The sequence below is a fragment of the Lotus japonicus genome, chromosome 5 (genome assembly GCF_012489685.1).
Source record: "Lotus japonicus ecotype B-129 chromosome 5, LjGifu_v1.2".
Classification (NCBI taxonomy): domain Eukaryota; kingdom Viridiplantae; phylum Streptophyta; class Magnoliopsida; order Fabales; family Fabaceae; genus Lotus; species Lotus japonicus.
In genome coordinates, this window is record NC_080045.1 from 46164829 (window position 1) to 46167846 (window position 3018).

The 3018-nt window shown below is 41.1% G+C and overlaps 1 protein-coding gene across 1 annotated transcript; it reads right to left on the reverse strand.

Annotated features, from left to right (window-relative positions):
* Positions 1–685: 685 nt before the first annotated feature.
* LOC130719651 (uncharacterized) lies at positions 686–2563 on the reverse strand. Its single transcript, XM_057570263.1, has one exon. The coding sequence runs from the start codon at positions 2561–2563 to the stop codon at positions 686–688; it is 1878 nt and encodes a 625-aa protein (XP_057426246.1).
* Positions 2564–3018: the final 455 nt, after the last annotated feature.

The window sequence follows — 3018 nt, forward strand, 5'->3', positions numbered from 1 at the left end:
AATCCGTGCACAGCTAGGGTTTACAAGTTCCTTTTATATAGACGTTCACTTGGGGCTTGGATCTTCAATGGGCTGAACGTCATAGAGTCCACTAACACACTTCTGGAAAGAATCTTCATGGAATCAAATCTTACCAGAATAAAATAACAGAACCAAGTAAAACAGAATTTGAGATAGACTTGGTCCATACGATATTAATCTTGTTACTTCAGCCAAGATTAAAACAAACACGCCTTCAGAAGATAAAACGCACAGCATAGGATAAAAACTTCTGAATCACCATACAGTTAGCAACCTCACAACAAGCAACATATGTAATTCCACCATGTTGCTCCAGATGTTGGAACATATGGTTGCCCATCATGTTTTGAGCAAAATGCAGCCAATCAAAAGAACTACAATCTCCCCCTTTGGCAAATTTTTGCTAAAACATGGTCAGACAGCCAAACAATGCTAAAAACAACAAACTCATCCATTTGCACACAACAGCACACAGCATATGATGAACGTACCACCCTACTGAACAACATCAAACTTAGTCTGAACAAAAACACTCAAGCAACAGTACTAACAAGCAACAGTACCATTCTCCCCCTTATTAGCAGAAATTGTCAAAGGGTGCAGAGAAACAACAAAAGTCAACAAAATAGTACAACCATATTGAAGAGATGAAGGAACAAGGGCACTAATCACTAGTAGTATCATCATCAGAAGTACCAACATCATCTTGAGCATGAGCAGCAGCATTGTCTTCAAGAGGCCTCTTGCCTTTAGTCAACTGCAGAATGAGAGTGTCCACATTCTTCTTCCTCAATGTACAACTAGTAATTGTGTCCTGAAGCATCTTAGACACAGCAATAAGCGCAGCAATTGGAGTCTCAGGAGTCTTCTGAGAGGAAGTACCCTCCCCCTGAGTCATCTCAGCCAAACCAGCAACATCAGAAACATGGGCACCAGCTAGCAGCCTGGAATCAATAGTGAGAAGACTAGCTTTCTGGCTAGGAACCTCATCATCACGGAGAATTTGAGGATGTTGACTCAAAATAATCCCACAAATTAAACAAGGAAAACCAATAGGAAGCCTGACAGCAAAAGTTTCAGCATGCTTCATAGTTTGAGCAAAGACATATTCACCAAAATCAAACTGAGTTTGAGTTCCAACCAGATAAATTAATTTTGCCAAACCTGAAGAAACATCTGAGCTATGAGTGGTAGGAGCCCAATTTGCAGCACCAATGCGATTCAAGATAGCATACTTCACACTCAAATAAGTAGAAGACAACAATCCTTTAGCAGGCCATACCATAGTCTGACCAGCCGTGAGTTCTTTAGTGATAGCACTCAATGACAGCTCTTCATTTCCTGTGGCAACAGTGCTCCTTCCCAAATACTGGTTAATGATCTCAGGTGAAAAATGGACACACTTACCACGCACAAAAACTTTCCTGAAATCAGGATGCCCAGAAACAGTGCAATTTGTAGTCACATTCACAATAAATTCTCTCACCAACTTGTCATAGCAGCCACCTATCTTAGTAACAGTTTTCAATAACCCAGCAGCCTCAAGAAGTTTCATAATTTCTTGACAATGCAGAATCTCACCAGTCAATTCCCTCTCTTGAGCAATCCTGCGCTGATAAACATACTTCCACTTACCAACACTCTCTTCAGAGTGAAAAGAAATGTTATCCAAAGGAGCAGCAGGCACATTTTCTGGAATTCGTTTCCCAATCTTGCGCTTCCGAGCAGCAGAACCAGTATCTGACTTATCCAACTCCTCAGTTGGAGTCTCATCAACAACAGGAGCAGCATTATCTTTGTGAACCTTTCTCTTGACATTCTGGACAACAGGAGTATCATCATCAAGAATAATGACCTTCTTGCTCTTCTTGTTCTCACTCAAACCCAAACCTAACTTCTTGCCAGAGGAACGCGTAGAGTACTTACGAACAACAGTCATCTTTTGCCTTTTTGAAGCAACAGAAGCAGAAGCACCAAGGGTGTTGATCAACACCTCATCAAATTCTGAGTTTTCAATAACATCCTGAACATCCTCGACATGCATAGTTTTATCAACAGGGGGAGTAGAGATGGGAACCATTACCTCTTCCTCAGGATGATCAGAATCCTTGTTGCAATCAGTATCAACACCGTGGCTTGATTGGTTGTTGCTTGGTGATGGAACAATTGGATCTACATTTGCATGTAAAACTTCCTTGAGAGGAGTTTCCAACACTTCAGTGATACGAGAATCATCAACATCGTCACCCGTACTTGGATTGATCTCAGCCTCGGAATTCACTCTCTGAGTAGCCTCAGAGCCTCTCGTTACCATCTTCCTCTTCGCTTTGGACGCATCTGACTTGGATCGTGCCTTTTTCCCTTTCTTCTTGTGCGGATCAGATGATGGTTGAGAGATACCTTGAGCAATTGCGATTTCACTGGTATGAGGAGAGGATTTGGAAACCCTTGAAGATTTTGGGGTTTTGGATTTCAGACCCATTACCTTTACCCCGTAAGCATTCATCTCAGGAGTGAGTTTCTTGCTAGAATCTTGACTCATGGTGAAGAAGACACACAGAAGGAAACACGGGTCTTCAAGAAAAGAATGGACGGTTTTGGAGTGAGTTTCAGAGATTGGAAGTTGCACAGTGGAAGTTGCAGGAGAGAAAAAGGTAATTCCACAAATTATCAAGAAACAATGGAAATTCCTGATTAAGCGTGTCTCAGAAGTAATAACAAAATAGCCGTTGGCACACAAAAATCCCTTTAATTGCTATAATTCCTCAAATAAACAGATACCCAATAACTGCCTCAATTTTTCAAACTGTGTGGCATCCAAAGCTTTGGTAAAAATATCTGCTAACTGCTTCTCAGTTGAGACATGTTCCAGAGTAACAGTACCATCTTCAACCAACTCCCTGATGAAATGATGACGAATATCAATATGTTTTGTTCTGCTGTGCTGAATTGGATTTTTGGATATGTTGATAGCACTTAGATTGTCACAAAACAATG